The sequence below is a fragment of the Passer domesticus genome, chromosome 5 (assembly GCF_036417665.1).
Source record: "Passer domesticus isolate bPasDom1 chromosome 5, bPasDom1.hap1, whole genome shotgun sequence".
Lineage (NCBI taxonomy): Eukaryota > Metazoa > Chordata > Aves > Passeriformes > Passeridae > Passer > Passer domesticus.
Window position 1 is genome coordinate 50764516 of NC_087478.1, and position 16137 is coordinate 50780652.

Below are 16137 nucleotides of genomic sequence, written 5' to 3' on the forward strand. Positions count from 1 at the left end.
AATACAGTTTGAAAATGAACTCCTGCTTTCCAGTTAGATATCTTTGTCCATCAATATAGAAAAAAGGAAGAAATGTTATTGTAAGGAAAGGGAAAATAAGGTTTTTGTTTTTCATTTTCCCTCCTCCAGATAATGAGGGACTGATTTTCCTCAGTGTGAGATTTTTGGCATTTCTTTTAATCAGGCCATCAATCAGCAAACCTCACGTTTCCCTTTTTTTTATATTAAGGAGTGATGAGCTGAATCTCAGTTCTTGGTTGTTCAATATACCAACCAATCTAGGACACAAAAATAGCTTAGAGTAGGGATAGTTTAAGTGGCCTTACAGTTTATGATGTGTTTTGCCAATGAGTTTGCTTGCTCAGTGGGGTTTAGCACTGCTGGAGGCAATACTGGTATAAAATATGAAATCTCAGATTATTTGCCATCCCCCTATTTCACTGCACGCTGTTTTGATCTCAGAATAACTTCTTACTCTTCTCTTAAGGAATTCACTTAGTAACTCAGCTACAGCAATAGAAGTTAAAATGAAACTTCCCTATTACCAGATTTGCCAAGGTTCTCGTCATTTGTCCTGTTAGTGTAGATTCTCATCCCGTGTTTGTGTGAGGGGCATCCTGATGCCTTTCATTCTCTGGTTCTTTTCTGTGTTTTAGATGTGTAAACAAAGGTTTTTTTGCATCTGACCCTGGAATATATCACAGCAAGAGTTGACAAATTGGGTAGTGAGAAACAAGGGTTCTTAAGAGACTTTTGCTCTGGTGGAGACTAAGAGTGCCAGGAATGGGTTGTTCATTTCATTGAGTCTGTTCTTAAAGATTTACTGATGATAACATTTCACAGTCTAATTTGGGATGGTCTTTGATGGTGATTAAAACATTTGACAATGCAGTTACAATGAATGAACATTAAATCTCTGATAAAGCATCATCTATGTGATATTAATTATGATCTATATCAAGTAGCTGTGGGTTTGTTACATTCCAGCCACAGCTTCCTACTCTTGCATCACAGGAGAGCTCTTCTGATGCTTTAAAATTGACCAGCATTATACTGCAAGAAAAAAATCAGACACCCAGACAAGGGGCTTCTCCCTTGAGTGAGCAGATGCCTATCATGTCTTCCCAGTAGCAGACCATTTGAACACCAGCCTTGGAAATATAAGTAAGCATAGTCCTTACACAGATGTCAGCACTAACAACAGGCTTCAGAAGGAGAGCGTAATGCCAGTGAAAGTTAACAAAATTGTATGCCTTTTTCTTACAGTGTTAACCCAGTATCCTTCCAGACCGTGCCTCCCTAAACTAAGCATTTACTTGAATTGTGTATTTATAAATATTTTCGAAAGAGATTATATATTAGGAAATTGATAATTAGCAGTATAGCATTTAGTGGCTTAGCAAAATACTTAACATTTGAAGCATTTTTAGAGGCATATTTGTATTGTTCCTGTTCTCAACAGTGTTGTTCAGTAGGGTTAAGTGTGTAGTGCTCCACAGCCATCAAGAACAGATCCTCACCAACATCAGCAGTGTAACACGTGTAAAGCAGATGTTATCTGCCACTGGGGAAAAAAAACCCCAAACCTTGAAACAAACACAAGTATTTTGTAACATACTTGTAATATGTCTTAATCACATTCAACAATTATTTATGAAGGATTAAATATCTACAATGGAAAGCCTACTGGAAAATTACTGAGGTATGAAATGTCTTACCAAAGATTATTTTTAACTATAACGACTAACAGGGTTTTAAAACTCATTATTTCATAATTCCAAAACGTAACCCAAGGAGGAAAAGTTGTTATCTATGCTCACCTAGGCACGGTGTACTCCTCATCAGTATGGATCTGGGGCCCAGCTCTTTGTGTGGTTTCGGATATTTTCTTCCCATTAACATTATCCCAGAACATGAAATACTGCATTTAGAAACAGGTTTTTCCTGGTGTGTAGTGGCTGAGGTAAGAGTTTTGAGCTACGTTAGCATGCGCCTTGGTATGACTTAAACTCCATTTCCTAAAGAAGCTTAGCTTCCTTAAGTGCCTTGAAGCACCTACACCTGAGTGCTTCCTAAACTATTTACAATTAAAAATAGTTCAGTTGGTGTCCCTGATCCTCAGCCTGTAGGGAGAATGTTGTGATGAACTTCCACAGTGTTTTGATTACCTCTTCATATCTCTGTGTGTAAACAGAGGAAGAATTCATTGACTCTGTATCGTCAGGCGTGCAGTGAGTTACATTATCCAAAAGCATCTCCAGTGAATGGCCTGAGTCCAAACTCCTGCAGCAAGTGGTGAACACATCCATCACTTACTTTGAAAAGAGCATTGAAGGAGGATGGACACTTTGAATGCTCAGTTTGGTCCTGCAGCAACTTCAGAATATCCAGGCTAGAGTGTGACTAGTATTATCTAAAACTATCACGAATGCCAGCAGTAAAGGGGCCAGTGCAGAGCCTTGTGTGAGAAGTTTGGTGGGACATTGAGCCAAACAGGCAGGCTGACACTGTAGTGGAAGTTGGAGCATTCTTTGGTCATGTGGCTTTAGTCCTTGGTGTTAGCTGCAGTCATTGAGTCTGGAGGATGTGTGGGTCACAGTGGCCAGTTCTGGTGGGATGGGGGATACAATCTTCCAGCCACCTGCAGATGGATAAAAGGAGTTTGGGAGAGGTGTCAATTTTCAAAATCTGAGAGGTGATGCTTACAATAGTATGCTCAGGAGGGTGCAAGTTCTTGCAAGTGCTTATTCCAGCCATATCTTGCCAGAATCTGGGTACAGCCAGCTGCTCTCAATCCAAACATGCATTTGGAACAAGAGTGAAGAAAACTGGAAATAATGTTTTTCCCCTTGGGATGCAAACATCTGCTGACAGTTCAGGTTGATAACTTCATTTGGCTTGTCTATTTTTCCACTGATGTTTAACAGTTAAACAATGAGCGAGAGGAAAGTTGATCAGGGAAAGGAGAGGGATAGACTGAGCCTTGAAGCATGCTGCAGGAGAAAACTTGAAAAGAAAAGGTCTTGATTTCTGTTCTCTTTGAGGATTATTGCTCTTTTGTTTAACTGATTGCAGGCAGGAATAGAAGTGATATGTAATATCAAACACCACAGAGAGGCTGAGCAGAAGGTACATGGATGCCTGTGTCTCTGAGCTGGAAGAGAGCATTCAGAAGTGTAGTAAGTGCTGCTCTCACTGTGTCCTGGCTGAAGCAGCATCCAAGGCAACAGCAGCTGCTAGAAGACAGCGAGGAATGCATGCCTTCAATTCTGAAACAAACTGATTTAGTAAAAGGGGAACATGTGGGCAAAAACTTGACAGAATAAACTCTGATTTGGAGAACAGTTGTAAGGTAGACTGGTTTTGAGGAGAGCTTTTCTGGCAAGTGTAGGTGGTAAAAAACAATGCTGACAGTATATGACAGTGCTATTCTGTGGAAACCCCTAAAATGTTTGTTTCTGGTCTAGAGCCTTCAGGTGAAATGTTTAAAGCAAGGGTGAAACTGTTCTCAGTTAATTTGATTTTAATTGGCACTGAGGGGAAGGATCTTAGGTCTTCCACAAGCCTGGGAGGGGGACCAGGTGACGATGGGAGGGGAGGCAGTACGTGTAGGATCAGGAATCAGTGCACCCACAGCAACCCATGCTGACGAGTACAGTACAGACTCCTGCTGTAATAAAAATAATTAATAACCAGTCTCTGTTCTCCCCTCTTATCACAAGAGAGAAACACAGTTGATTTTTGCCAAGTGTTGAGCATGCTCAGCTCCCATTGACTTTAACATAAATTTAAAGTGCTAATACCTCACAGACCTGTTGCCAAAATGTACTGCAATATCTTTTCTTTCTCACACCTCTCTGGACAGACAGTTGTCTTATTAATTCAAGTCCTCTTAAAACATCAGATCTTAAACATGCTGAGCTTGTGAAGCACAGCAGGGCTGGAGGCAGCTGTGATGTTCATGTAGATGTTCTATGGTGACACAGCCACTTGGCACTTGTATGATTCAAGTTGTGCCTTGTACCAGGCGATCTTAATGGATGGGGCTGTGGGCTCTTCAGATGTGCCCATCACATGGCACTTCTTGTGTAAATGTGTTTCTGTTACAAGCCAGGCTTTGGAAATCTGTGACTATGTGAGGAGACAGAATTCCTCATTTGTTCTCAGCATAGTGGGCATTCTGTGGAAAATGAGAGCTGTGTGTGTGAGAAACCAGCTAACCAAGCTTCAAATGGAAGCCAAATGAGGCTTCCCTGCAGTTTCACAGCTGTGTCCCCAATGGCAGCTTTGTGCTGACAGCATGGTGAACTCCGCTTCATTTCTGTGACCACTAAGAAACAGAAGATCACAGAACCTGGAGTCAAAACTTGCTAGGATGAAATTTTTTTATTTTTTATTTTTTTTGTCCCTAGGGAGCAGAAATGGCTACTTTTTAAAAGCAGAGCAGAATAACGTAATAGCATTTTTTAGGTTAGTACTTACTGCCTAAATAATGACTCGTAGCGCCTTTTCAATTTTCCCTTTCCTCCTGAAGAGATGAGGAAACCTCTGCCTCATGTTAAAAGGGAGGTAAAAAGGCACAGAATAAGTGATAATTTGCCAGTGTCATGAGGTGGAGAGAATGTCTTGGTGGGGGTTGTGTTTAACTTCACATTAACGCTGCCAGAACAGCCCATGCTGGTAGTCATGGGCAGGGAGGTGGCCTCTTGCTGTCACAGCCTGTGTCCCATCACATCACTGGGATGCATCCAGCCCTGGCAAACCAATAGTCACAGTCATATTCATCCATGAGAGCTTGCTCACCCTCTCCATAGGAGCTGTGCATAAGACAAAAGTAATACAGAATTTCTGAGATCATATCTGCTTCTAATTATCAGATACAATTTTAAACTTTAGTTTGGAAAATTAAAAATGTCTGTATGTTTGCACACTCAGGATTTTGTGTGCTGCTTACTTGGGGAGGGTGTGTGTACATACATGCATGTGTATGTCTTGGCTAATAAATGCAATTCTGTTGAAGCTTCTGATATAATGTAGGGATAGTAATGACTTTGGAATGATGATGGTGCTATAACTCAATCAAGATGTTTTTAGCAAACTGCCTCAAGTGGGTTGCAAACAGCTGCAAAACACCCACTCAAATCCCTAACAATTGCAGCACTAAACAACAGCAGTGTCATGTGTGTGCTCTCCTTAGCAAGTGATGAGTGCAGGAGCAGCCTTTAATTTTTGTTCTTTTTGTTCCTTTTCTCCACAGACTATCCACGTTGCCATTGTCTGTGCAGGGTACAATGCCAGTCGGGATGTTGTCACGCTTGTCAAGTCTGTCTTATTTCACAGGTAAAGGTAGCTTTCTTTTCCTGTATGTTGTATATCTGATTATGACTAAGTGAGCTTTTTCTAGGTTTACTATCTTACTTCAAAAGAAGGTCAGATTCCCTTCCCTGATTCCTTTCTCTTTTTAAGGAATGATGCATTTAATTCATGACCATCTCAAATAGATTTCACCTGTGTGGAGATTTCTACAGGGAATAAGAGGGATCAGAGATCCACCTGCTACCCCTGTTGCATTGTGGGAATAGGGACAGTATCTATCTTCACTGTAAAGCATCTGCATGCTCCTGAATGCTGTAAAATAATGATAATGGTAATAACAGTGTTGTATTAATTTAGCCTATTTCTGGTATGAGTTCATGGCACAGCTGTAGATGATAAATTCACACTGGTTGCTTGACTATCCCAGCTTCCAATTTCGACATTTGTTTTTGAAGTAAACCTACTCTCACAGTCAGTATATACATTATTCCATTAAATTCAGGTGCTTTGTTCTGACTTTGGAATGTCTGCTTACAACCCCTCAGAAGTTTTTGCAACTTGGTTTTAGCACGGTTAGCTTCCAAAGTTGAGAGGCATAAATATACAATGAAAACAAAATAACCAACTACCTTAACAGACATCAGCTCCAGAAAAAACAAATTCATATTAAACTATGTATGGGCGTACATGTGTATCCATTGTCCAGTTTAGAAATGTCTCTCAGAGATGCTTTCCAATTATGTTGCTGAAAGTGGATTAAAATCAGGGAAGTGATCAGACTGTTTGACTCAAACAGGATAAATAGACTAGTAAAATATGCTTACAGTACAAACAACTTATTAAGGAGGTAGTTTCAGTATGCTGCTTTCTTTGAAGGACAATTTTGTGCAAGGGTGAATAACTTTTGTTCATGTCATGTGGTAATATCTTCTTGCAGCAAGCATGAGTGGGACATTCCAGTCCCACACTTTGCTCCTTATGTTTGCCTCCAGTCTCCTGCTGAAAGCCATAGTAGTCACTCCCTGACAATGGTTTAAATACACCATTTTATCATTTTTGATAAGCTTCCTAAAAGAATATAAATGCTCACCTTGTCCACTATGAAAAAGTACTCCATAAGTACTGTTTAATCAAAATAGGAGAGCAGTTTCCATTATCAACACACAGTCTTTTGAGAAGTAGCATGTTTGTTAGATGAGGGGTAGGACCAGAAGAACAATACTAGAAGAAACATAAAAAACCACAAAAAATCAGTAAATATCCATGTCATTCTCTGTAGAGGATTTTACTGAACGTTGAAATTCTGGTAAATGGTAAAACTGTAGGTGTTTCCAATTAGAAGTTTGAATTGCTCATTGTAAACTGGGTTTATATTGCAAGGATGTGGGGAGGTTTTATAATTTTTAAATTATTTTTTCTAAGGAATTTAATAGAAAAGCATATTTTTGTGGTGACACAAGTTATCCTAGTGGTTAGCTTCTCCCTGTTTTTCTATCCTAGTACTTTCATCCAATTTGAGAAGACTTTAATATCTCTGTTTCCAAATGTTCAGTAAATAATAGGCATCTCACAGCTCAAAGGTTTAAACAACCTCTCTCTGTGCTCTTTAAGGGAAATGTCCCTGTTTTACTTAAGGCACTCTTCTGTGCAAATTTATAAAGAATACTGCCACATAATTAAATGGTTAAATAATAATAAAATATTAAACCAAAAAAAGGTAATTAATATTAGTATTTGTAAGTTTGATGGATTCTGCCTCTGTCAATAACATATTGTAGTTTTGCCTGCACTGCTGCTCCTCTCAAAGGATTTGTTGAGCTCAGAAGAGGTGGTCAAGATAAAGTCCAGTATAGCTAATGAAGCCTGAGTACATTCCAGATAACCTATCTCCCTTGTTTGCTCAGAACATACTTAAAGACAAATCTAAGTCCATTCCTGCCAAGAACTAGCATTTCTCACTAGGTATTAAATTGTTTGCTAGAAAGAGAAGGGTATTCTCAGAAAAGAGACAGAGCTTCTTACAGACATTTCTTTCTTATCTTCTAGAAAACACAGACTTCTTAAGCATCAGTTGATGCTATGGCTCCATGGCCATGCTTCAGTAGCACTCTTTTCTTGCATCTTTATCTTCGGAATGGCAGTTGTGTAGAACAATGCAGAATAGGCAAAAAGAAACAACAAGCTGAATAATGATGTAGAACTAAGTTTCCTTGCACTGGTTTCCACGTGCAAACAATGTTATTTTGGAGACCACTGTGCACTTCAGAAATGGTGATGGTTGGAAAGGCTTCTTTTAGTTGCTATGATCTATTTAATTGTAGGAGTGAAGGATGGAGACAGGTCATAATAGTGCATTTAGGAGGATTGAGTTAGGCGAGTTGGAAGTGGTTGGTTCAGATAGTCAATGCTTCAAGTTTACCTCTGACTTGAGGGTCCTCAGTGAAAACAGGCATGGAGATGTCTCTTCTTCTAACCCTAAATATGCACCAGAAAGTGCATCTTAGCTGTTATTGTCCAAGAAGCCATTGTTTGAAAGGTCTGTATGCTTCCAATGGAGAAGTTTGCTTAACAAGAATTTAGCCATCCTAATCTCTAAGGCTACTGATCCTTCATTTGCAGTATCACCACATTCAATCTCAAATATAGATATAAGTTTTGCAAGAACAAAAAATATGTGCTGCCAAACTTATTGTCATAGAGATTTTGTTTTTCCTTCAACACACCCTGAATTCAATCTACTGATTAAACAACTGACCTCTCAAAGCAACCAGGGTTAATATCCTCACCTGTCCTCCTGCACCTCAGTTGGTGTTTGTTGTAAGACACTGATTTCAGTGAATCTATCTGGAATTCGTGAAGATGTTATGTCCTTCTTTTGGCATTTCTGTACAGGCTAGTAATTAATGCATGTTTTAGCATGCCTTTTGATACAAAACTATATACCTAAATTGCCTACTTCCATAGGAAATCCCTACTTCTCTAATAGGAAAGCTCTCAGAAAAGGAGGCCATGTCAGTCTAATCCCAGGGAGCATTAACATATTTATTATAACCCCAACTTTAGCTAGAGTGCTGGATAGAGACACAAAACAGCAGGAGTGCTGGGTCATTAAGGATAAAAGCTACAGGATTTTCTATAGATAGAGTGTGCTGTCTCTTCTCTCTTGCATGAATGTACAGCAAATCCTGCATATTGAACATTTCAGCTCTCCACAGGCCTAAAACACGAAGATTTGAGTCATACCATGTATATTATGAGACTTAGGCAAGCTACTTGTTCAGACCATTTGAGAAACCATATCTATCTTCAGGTTCCAGAGAGAGGGAAAAGGAGAGGAAAGGGGTACTGTGATTGATTCCACATAAGAACTCCATAGTTCAGAAATGTGTTTCATTCCCAGTGGTAAAGGAGCTTGATTCCAGTTTTGTCTTCCAAAAACGTATGCTCCAGCCACAAAATCCAGCAGCTTTTAACACCCCGTTTGGCATAACTGACAGTCTGTTCTCAGGAGGAGACTCAGCAGAGCTGGGATAGTGCAGGGTTTGCAGTCTGATAAATATGCATTGGCAGCGCTGCACAGAGGGAGGCTTGTAGAATGAGTACGCAGTCCTACTCTGCAACTTCCCTGCTTTCCTTTCTTGCACATCCACTTCCCAATTATGACAGATTTTGTAAAGCCATTGCAGGGCTAAAAAAATTATCTCTGAGTTTAACACAAGCCAATCTCATATCACCATGTCCTAAGAGCAGCCTCACTTTAATTATTCCAAACCAAAAGACTAAACACTAGAAATTTATTATATTGGGTCAAATAAGCAGAATGAAGTGCAAATGCTTTTGGAACCAGTGATTATACTGGTAAGGTAAAAAGCACCTGCATTTCCTTTTCAAAATTGAAGCAGTTTCCTGTGGCTGATAACGTTCCTTGAATCTTTTACAACTATTGGTCCAAGTTACGTTGGTGATTTTTCAATGTTTTACTCCATTTCTGAAAATTGCAAACCTTAGAGTGCTACAGAGACAGCCCACAATCCTAGTTACATATTAAAAAGATAATTTCTTTCTCTGTTCAGGTAAGTCTTAACTTGAGTAAGAACTAAAATGGTTTTTAATTGTGCCCTTTTTTGAAGACATGCCTAACACTGTGTTTCATTTGGAAACAAAAAAACTGGAAGAAAACTTGTACAATTATAACATGTTTCTGGCAGTTAGGTCAGCCTGACAATCTGTAAACAATTAACTTCTCTTTTGTGCCAGCAAGCGCTCTGTTGGTTTTTTGGTTTTTCCCCACTATGTCAGTCCCTCTTCTTCGTGGGAGACACTGCATTTACTTCTTTAGCTGTACTCTCCATTTATGCCACAGCAATAGTGGCATAGGAATATGGGAGCTTTGCAAGGAATGTAAACAAAACCAGACAACCAGACAAATGCTTTTTAATAGGAAGTTGTCTCTTTGCTTTAAGAAGGCTGCTTGTAATCTTAAAGTTAAGTGTATGTCTGAGCATTTTTAAGAACAGGATATGAAGCTGTGTTACAGAATGCTGTATGAATAATGAAATCTTTTTTTTTTTTTTTTAATAGAACAAGTAGAATAAGGGAAAGCAAATTAAAATCTAAATTAAATTAAAAGGATGACATGTAATTTCCAAGTAAAAGTCACAAGTCAACACTGGCTGGTAATTAAAGCTTATATAATCTAATGGCTATATTCCATTGAGACCACTTTGACTTAATGGAGTTAATTTGAGAATTCAAAACCTCTGACAGTGTTTCCAACTTTTCTAATGTGTCAGTCTATTTTGTGGGAAGTTATTCTGGCAAAAAGCATAAAGCGTGACCTGATTTCTCTGATGCATATAAATGCATCAATAATACACACTTTTTTTTTTTTTCTAGCTGTCCTAACAATAGAGGCATAATGGAGAAAGTAATGTTTAAAAAAATTCTGCCCATGATTTACTCTTAGTACTTCCCAAAGAAATTCTGTAAGTAAATACAAAACAAGAAGATCCATAAGTGATGCAGCAAGTGTGTATTTAGACTTTTTCCAATAGTCTGGGGAGTATTTTCACCAATACTGGGTGTGAAGTGGTATAAAAACACCTTGAAGATTTTTCATTAAAATGTTTTCTCATATGAAAGAGGGATTGTCACAGGGCATTAGGAGAAAAAGTTTCCCAAACTGACTTTATAATTTCTGTTTGAATTTCTTGTAACCATTTGTTACAGATATAAAAGGTACTACCTGTTGTGCTTCCCTTAATAAAACATAGGTTTTGGAAATAAACCCATTGGGCTACTGAGCTTTTTATATTCTTAGAAAATAAAATTCCTCTGTTGCAGGGAGAGAGCTGTGTAACCAAGCAGACAAGGAGTTGCCTTTTGAATTACTAACAGTCGGCCTATGGAATAGTGCAGAAGGGAAGAGTGAGCCTTGGTTCACTACTCCCTTTTTCAATTGTAGATTTTTGTATTTAAGTCGGTGACAGTGGCTATTTGAAAAGAAAGGGCCATAAATGCTTGAGCAAGCAGATCATAAATCTGATGAAGAATAAGGAGTTTTAAAATGCAAGAATAAGACATCATGATAAGAAGAAATGTAGAGAAATGGGTACCTTGGAATAGACTTCTAAATTCATGGCCTGACTTAAAAAATTGACTTCTTTTCATTTTCATAACTTTATAGGACCTCAGCAATTTTGAAAATGAGGGCATTCATTCAAACTCCTATATTTAGGTCTAAGAGCCTATATTTAAGCATCCATGCTTGAAAATCTTGGCTAGAATCTCCCTTTGTTCACTTTTGAGGAAAGTAATTTAGGAAAATAAATGTGTGCTCTTTACATATGGTTTACTTTGTCAGATAGTTCTCATTTTAAGATAAGTGGAAATAAGTTAATATAGGAAGATTTGCAGTTTTCTGAACAGAGTACTTCGAACCTTAAGTTTCCACTTGATGAGAAATAGCCATATTTTGGCACTACATTTGACCATGTTAAGACATTAATGCATCAGCACTTTCCATGTAGCAGAAACTGTGAAAAGTTATGTTGGTAGAAATTCAAATGTTCAAAATCATTGAAGTAAATAAGTGTTTCTGGACCTTGTGAGAAATTCTATGGCTGTTTCAATACCTGCTTCTGCAGTAAGGAATCTGGAAGACTTGGGGCTCAGAGTTCTGAAATCTGGGATGCTAGAAACATTTATTCCCAAACAGATTAATTCACATGAATACTGGGGATTTTCCAAAACCTATTAGTTTTGTGGGAGAAGTTTATCAGTTGCCATAATTGACCCATGTTATTCCATAGTTGAATATACTGTCCCCATTACAGTACAGTGATTTCTATCAGTACAAGACACAACCAGACTTTGTGTGTGTTTTTTAGTTCTCTTGATGTGCCCAGTGGAAAATGAGCAAAATGTTCAAGTTTAATGAAATTCAGCTTTCAATGGAATCCTTCACAATATCCTGATTGCCATCCCCAATTCTTGTAGCCAGTGATTCAATCATATTGTCAGATAGTCATGACATCCCTTTCATGTATCTCTTGAGAAAGATTTCTCATCTTGCAGAATCTCTTCTGTATCTTTTATAATGAATGTTGGTTGATCTTCAAGCTTCTGAAAACTTGTTTCTTAAACACTTTGAAGCAATCCGTATCTTTAAGGCTTCGCATATTGCAGACAGCAGAAGAGGTGAAAGATGTCATCTGTGTGTATGCTAGTATAGTTACCTTCAGAGGGTCTTCCAGCTCTGAGGCTGTGCACTGTTGACTTCCAGCACCATGCCAAGCCTCACATTTCACAGAACTGAAATCTCTGGAGTAAAATTATCCGTGGCTGATGCACATTTAGTTGTAGATGTCATCAGGTCACTATCCTGTTTTGGGGATATATTTTTGTAAGTGATAATCTTTTGCTTTGCCTCTGACACACACTTTCCTTCCAGCTGAATCTTTACCATGAGGCTAGCAACTTGAAAGAGATTTCTGTGTGGGAGTACAGCTATCCTTTTTTCTTTCTCCCAGTAGGAGATGAACTAAAGTAAATGTCACCCACTTGTTCCCATATAAGTTTCTTACACTCTGGGTCATTCAGATAAGTATAAACTGCTACTGAACATCTGAGTGTCTTTGTATCAGATTTTTTCTTTTCAACTAGTGTGTTTCATCTAAAATATTTTATATAAATTACATTTAAATGATCACTTGGAAGAAAGATGGAACTTTTTTTTAACTGATTTTTTACTCTTATTCTACTTTACAATATAAGATAAATAACCCCAGAATAAAAAAAGGAAAGGAAATTACTGAAGAACACTGGCTGGGAAATAGTCCTACCAGAATCCAGACTCAGCCCCTCCTTAGCAGAGGGAGCTCTGTGGGATGTGTATGTTGATATTGAACATTTATTTGTCTTGAGATACTGCTTTGCCTGTACCCAAAGCCATCGGTGTTGTACTTTGTTTCTCTTGGCCTTGTCTCTACTAATGAGATGTATTTCCTGATCACTGCTATTTCCTGATTTTTTTCTTGGCAAGGTGCCTGGTTACTGCGGAATCCGCATGAGCCAGGATGTCCTCTTCTACTCTCCTGCTGGGCTGGTGAAGCAAATGTAATTGCTGTGATCCCTTTAGCTTGGTAATGGGACACTCAGCAACTGGCAGCTTGTGCCTTTCCCTCTCCCCTTCTCCCTCCAGGACAAGCTAGCAATTGAAAGACCTTTGTCTTTTGAAAAGTATGTGGTGCTTTAGTGTTTTGGATATCGTTTAAGGCAGATCAGCTGTGGGTTTGTTCTGCCATCAAGATTATCTCATATATAAGGCTTATACCCAGCCCTTTTCTGCTTTTACTGTAAGCATATAATGTGATCCACAGCATCCTTGAAGCCAATACAACACCTTCACTGGCAGCCCCAAGTGCTGAGTTGGGTCTGCAAAATCCAGTCCTACATTGCTTCTCACAAAAATCTCCTCTTTCTGCTGAGGGGTTTGTTAAAATACTATGAAAATTATACATATTTTTATGTTTTCCTGTGGACTTTGTTCAGTGGGAGGCAGTATTACTCATCAAAGCAAGAAGAGAAGCATTAAAAGGGAGGCACACATTTTTCATTAATGGAGAAAAAAATAACCTTCATTTTTTGGGTTAAGCCCAAAAATGTAATGGAAATGTATTGGCCTGAACTAACATAGTTCTCCTCACTTCTCATTCACACTGAAGAATGTAGTAGCATCACTTGTCTTCCGCTTTAATCAACATCTGAAACTAAATACTTCTCTTGCTAGATGAAAAATACCAATTAACAAGTACACTCATTTAGCTTTACAAATTCCATAGAAATGATAATCCACTATTCCACTCTAGGGATCAAAGAAAGGTTGATCCCGTGCTGAAGTCTAAACAAGGCATTTTTCTTCTTAGTAGTTTTTTCAAAAGTCTGTCCTTTTCTGCTGACAGAGAAAGTTGCTAAGCTAGAGGCAAACATGGAAGACTACAATTTGTGACTAACTTCCACTGGTAGGTTTCCTACCACAGAAATTAAGATCAAATTTTGTTTCCTACTGTCCCCCAAAAAGGGAGGGAGGTTAAGGGAATTAAACAAGGTATTTATAATGTCTAAGTTCACATTAGTATAGAGAAACCCATATACTTTGTCAGAGCTTTTCACTCTTGCTGATACTGGCTTCACCTGTCTTGTTTTGAAGCTTTTCAGTTAGCCCAAGTCCTGTAATTACAGAGGTGAACCCAGAACTGCTGTTTTGAAGTAAAATGTTTCCTTTCCTCCTGCCTTTCTTTAACCCTTAGGAAAAAGGAAGTGGTGAGACTTGCAGTCTCCATTTTGTTTACTATGCCAGTGAATAGCTAGAAGGTACTCACCTGAAACATCTAATTTTGGGTTCCTATGGGACAGCTGTTGGTTCCCCAAAATGGCTTTGTAGAAAACTTCTATGTAAACTCAAGGGTCCCAGAATTTCACCTCATCCAAATTGTTATGTTTAACCTAAGACAGTCTTCTTACCACAAAGATAAATTACCAGGTTCACCTAGAAACTGAAACAATGATTTCCAAAGCTCAAGTCTCCAAAGGTATGTTAACTTGGCCTTTTTTTAACGAGCTGGTGCACGAGACAAGACTCTTAGGTGTTATAAATCACCCATTCCACTGGAGTCAAAGGATATGTATGTTCATAGCCATCCAGAAACTGAGTATTGTATTGTGGTCATGTGTATTCAAATTGTGTCTCAGCATTTTGGCCACAGAGCAGACTCCACCAGACATGTTGCATGCTCAAAACTCAACATTGTAGAAAAGCACAGATAAAGCTTTGTAAATTTTGATGTTGTCCTTTAAGAACAGGAATTAGAAACCTTTGAACTAATGCGTTTCTCTCCCTTCTCATTTCAGGCGAAACCCACTCCACTTCCACCTCATCGCAGATGCAATTGCCAAACAGATCCTAGCAACTCTGTTCCAGACATGGATGGTCCCTGCTGTGCGCATAGACTTCTATGATGCAGATGAGCTCAAGGTAAAGACACGCAGACACAGGTGTCAGTCATACACTTCTGATTTGATGTCACCTGTTTATTCCTCATCTCCCTTGACTGGTGAATTGCAGGGTTATGACTGCCTAAAAATATTCTCCCTGATGACAACTAATTCTAACTGACGTGATTGTAACCCCGATTACACGTAACTGGTAAGATGCTAAGTGGCTGAAATCAGTGCAGTTTCTCTGGAATGAGAGCAGCTATTGAAATGTTTTGTCTAACAGCTTAGAATTTTACCTGCTAGCGAGAGGATTCTGGCTGTCCATCTGATCACACTATGTTTTTTTAAGGATAGTTCTTCCTAGTAGAAATGGTGGAATCTTAAGTATCTTGCTCAATAAACCCAAGTCTGTTACTGGAAACACTCAGCTGCCCTGCATTCCTCAAGCACAGGTGTGTGAAACCCTAACTACTCAGATTTCGACAAGGTAGCATTAGTACAATAGCTACCTTTTTTATCTGGATGCCCTTCCAAAAGGAGTGATTATGAAAAGAGTTCAATCAACAAGGGGGGGGGGGGGGAATCACTTGCTCAAAGTAATTATCTTTTCGTACTTAAAAAGTTTAAATCAGAACATGGAGGCACAACATTGATTTTGAGCTGTATGTTTTTTTACCTGTGGAGGTAGAATAAAACATTCAGACTTCAGCATTTGAAGTTGGTGGCAACCATTTGTATGAGTTACCAGACTGTTTTGAACAGGACCCAAGGAAGAAAACCAAAATTTAGCAAATTGCTGTACTTGTTAAGGGGGAAATTCAAAGGACACACTTTGTGAAATATTGAATACAGAAAGCTTTAGAAAGAGATGGAAAAGGGAAAAAAGTGATTCTTGAGAAAAATACTTTGTTTCTGTTTTTATTTTTCATTGGTTCTTCTACATAAAGCCATAAGCTGATATTAACCTAATTAGCCAGAGATCTTCCTTCTGTTCTTTGTAACTTTATAGCACGGAGGAGGTTTTTTCCTATCAGTCTTGTACGTGTCTATGTTACATGTGCTTTTCTGCAAATTGTAGGGTTTTTAATTAGCCTCTCAGCTGGCAAAGACAGACTTCTTAGTGTTTTCCTTCTGGTCATTTGGGTATGGTCCAATCTAGTTAAGTAAATAATAACCAAGAGAGCTTACTTGTGATCCTCAAATTTCTGATTTATAGGCAAAACACTGAGTAGATAAGAGACTACAGAGCTAAACTGTTTTGTCCTTCCCTCTTCACTCAGCCTTAATTTTTTATATGATTGATGACCTAAATCAACACTAGAC

At 38.6% G+C, this 16137-nt stretch overlaps 1 protein-coding gene and 1 long non-coding RNA gene across 6 annotated transcripts in view; one reads left to right on the forward strand and one right to left on the reverse strand.

Moving 5' to 3' along the window:
* The window catches only part of LARGE1 (LARGE xylosyl- and glucuronyltransferase 1), a 278352-nt gene that overhangs the window by 134504 nt on the left and 127711 nt on the right, over positions 1-16137 (forward strand). For all 5 annotated transcript variants that reach the window (XM_064420387.1, XM_064420390.1, XM_064420389.1 and 2 more), the window contains 2 exons: positions 5258-5340; positions 14728-14851. In XM_064420387.1, coding sequence (XP_064276457.1) covers positions 5258-5340; positions 14728-14851 — 207 coding nt within the window. The remainder of the gene's footprint in view (positions 1-5257; positions 5341-14727; positions 14852-16137) is intronic.
* Positions 11742-14741, reverse strand: LOC135300685 (uncharacterized). Its single transcript, XR_010362456.1, has 3 exons — positions 14691-14741; positions 14199-14221; positions 11742-12199 (listed from the first exon to the last, which is right to left on the reverse strand). It is a non-coding gene; the product is annotated as an uncharacterized LOC135300685 (long non-coding RNA).